The following is a 3,041-nucleotide window of genomic DNA, read 5'->3' on the forward strand; positions in this document are numbered from 1 at the left end:
TTTTTTTGCATACTCGTACTAGGGCATTAAAGAAATGTTTTAAGTCTTACAATTGACAAAAATGTTTATTGAAATTTCTGGATTCACTTTGCCACCATGAAAACCAACTTCTTTCTTGTATACTGTGGTTACTGTTGTACTAAATATGACAATGCTATTAATTATTGGTTTCTTTGGTATCTTGAACTTTAGGGGTAGCTAGCATTTCAATTAATACTGGGGTACTTCCAGATAAACTGTTTTTCCCAACATACTTTGTAGAACCTGCAAATAATAACAGGCTCATGCAAAAAATTTATTACAGAGTACTTTTGTTTTGACTCACTTGTAAAAAAGATACTGGATGCATACTTCACCTCATCACCCCATTCTGATGATTTATTAGAATGAGTAATACATACTATCCAACAGATGCTTACAGAATTTGTGAATTCTCAACAGAACTGACTGGATGAACACGTATCATATGATGGCATATAAAGCAAAGAAACGTGTTAAGGCAGGAAGTTCACCTCCTCATTTATGTGATGTATGTTCCTCCACCATGAAAAGATGTACCGCAGTGTCCACAGGAATATAATGGTGTACATGTACGAATTCATCTGATAACAACTAAGGAAGGTTACTTTATGGCAGCAGTGTTATGATTGGACAATATAAGAATGGATGTTCCAGTGTGGGAAGTGGATCTGGTTGTGGCACATGTCAGCAGCACAGAAGAAATTTGGATCCAGCTGAATTGGTCCATAACTTGCACTCTAACAAGTTGGTCCATAAATATACGAGTTACAGTGAATTCAAGGCACGGGAAAGCATGTGGAATACTTTGATAAGCTGTGTTCATATGTCACAGATGAGACTTTGGTTCACTGGCTTAACCAAGAGTCTGATGAGGATGCCAACTCATATCATGGGGGAGAAAGAGCTAAATAGATGTATCTGATGATCCCCAACTAGATGAAGAGCGACCAGATACTGAGGTAACAGCTTCAACAGTTGATCAATGTCAATTTACTGATCAATAAGAGTGAGTGGTTGTCCACCATTAACTGAGACGATCACTAGATTGAGCATCTGGCGATTGAGAAGAGAAGCACTTTTGTGTGGTTCCGTCAACATGTTTATGAATTATGCAAATATAAAATGTGGTTTTGCAATAATTTTATTTTGTTTATGAGGACAGAAACAAGAGAAAGTATTTGATGTAGTTTTTATGGTGATCAAAGTTGAATAAATGGCCCTTCCGGGTACTTTTGTGTGGTTCCGGCTTTCACCCAATCTCCGCATTCGAGCACGTTCTCGTGTTGGTTTTGATGAAAGGCGTGTTACAAAAGACATACATCTGTTCTAAACATCTCGTTGGAAGAAGAAGGCCTACCGAGAAACACTCTGAACCAATTCCGGCGAATGTAACACCTTTTAAAGTAAACTATCAAAGTTGTTAATTATAACATTAGTAATACAGAAAAATTGGTATTAGACTTAGTTTTTAATTTTGACTGTTAGTGTTTCACCTACGTAGTTTCTCAAGACATGTTAATCAGACTAATAATATAGGATTTTAAAATATAAAATCGCAACTAAAATTATCTTTTATGATTGTTCTCAGGTTCAATTTATTTTTACAAAGGAAACGAAAACCTCCCGCATCACGTGCAACACCTGTTGCAAAAGGAGATAAGCTGCAACGCCTACCCTTATTGCATTTAAGTTCACATACACTGATACAGGGTGTTTGGAATCAGGGGTAAGGCAACTATTAAAAGTAAACATAAGTTTCTAAGTATTTCCTTAACAGCAGCAACAAAATAATCCAGATATTCATTAAACTATACATGGATCCATACAATTTGGTAGATTTATTCAAAAATCAAGTATTTGTATATCGGTTACTTCTAGTGGCTCATAATGACATTACGATTATTGTTGAAACTACGTTTACTTCTTTCGTTTTGAGTTTACTTACTGATTAAGTTTGTTTGCTTTTTTTGTTTTGTATTTGACACAAAACTACACGAGGAGTATATGCGTTAATTTAGTAGTGAAAAACTAGAGGGAAGACAGCTAGTCATCACTACCCACCGCAAACTCTTGGGCTACTCTTTTGCCAACGCATAGTGGGATTGACCGTCACATTATAACGGCCCGAAGGCTGAAAAGGCGAGCATATTTGGTAACACGGGGATTCAAACCTGCGACCTTCAGATTCCGAGTCAAGCGCCCTAACCACCTATCCATGCCAGGCCCCATACTGATTAAGTATTATTTTATTACAAGTTACAGCTTTTACAGTAAGGAAGATTATATTTTAGAACTGGTACAACGTTTCGATCACTGGTGTAATCATTCTCATGTACATTAAGTTTTGAAAAGCTGTAACTTGTAATAAAATAATATACTTACTTGTGAGTAAAGGTAGATATTCTTACTAATCATGGTATTATAAAAATTGTTTTATACAGATATTAGAAAATCAGGCTATTAAATTGAAGCAAACATTCACCAAATATGTGAACATGCAAACAATAGTACAGAAAATTAATATGCCAGTGACTGCTGTTCCATCTACTGCCTATAGATAATCATAATATTTTGAAGAAACAGAGCAATATGTCATCAGAACCAGAGCTACTATTGAATATCATGACATTTGATGATGATGATGATGTGAAAATGAAGGTTTACTCTTGTCTTTATTGCTTGCGATTCTTGTTTGTTTCAATTTCTAGGTCCATCTATATCTAAGCTTGTGTACATTTGCAGAAGTACAGTTGGCCATGAAAAGTCTCCATGCAAATTTCCAGACCCTAAAAGAAAACATACACAAGTAGATGAACTACTTTTGAGGAAATGTTTTACTGAGAATGATTTCGGTACAGATTTAGTATTCCTGATAAACATCGATGAAGAAGTTGCACACTTAATTCAATGCTTTACTAACATAAACCAATTCCCTACTACAGTAGTTACACAAACTATTAACAGATTTAAAAAGAAAAACAAAGGGAAGAAATAGAATTATTAGAAATATAATATACACC

The 3,041-nt window shown here is 35.2% G+C and overlaps 1 protein-coding gene across 4 annotated transcripts in view; it reads right to left on the reverse strand.

Moving 5' to 3' along the window:
- Window positions 1-357: 357 nt before the first annotated feature.
- The window catches only part of LOC106462740 (UPF0769 protein C21orf59-like), a 27,634-nt gene continuing 24,950 nt past the window's right edge, over window positions 358-3,041 (reverse strand). For 2 of the 4 annotated variants that reach the window (XM_022390272.1, XM_022390277.1), the window contains exon 8: window positions 358-1,429. In XM_022390272.1, coding sequence (XP_022245980.1) covers window positions 1,271-1,429 — 159 coding nt within the window. In that variant the 3' untranslated portion in view covers window positions 358-1,270. The remainder of the gene's footprint in view (window positions 1,430-3,041) is intronic. The other 2 variants (XM_022390266.1, XM_022390261.1) reach the window with 2 other exon arrangements.

The sequence above is a fragment of the Limulus polyphemus genome, unplaced genomic scaffold, assembly GCF_000517525.1.
Source record: "Limulus polyphemus unplaced genomic scaffold, Limulus_polyphemus-2.1.2 Scaffold47, whole genome shotgun sequence".
NCBI lineage: Eukaryota > Metazoa > Arthropoda > Merostomata > Xiphosura > Limulidae > Limulus > Limulus polyphemus.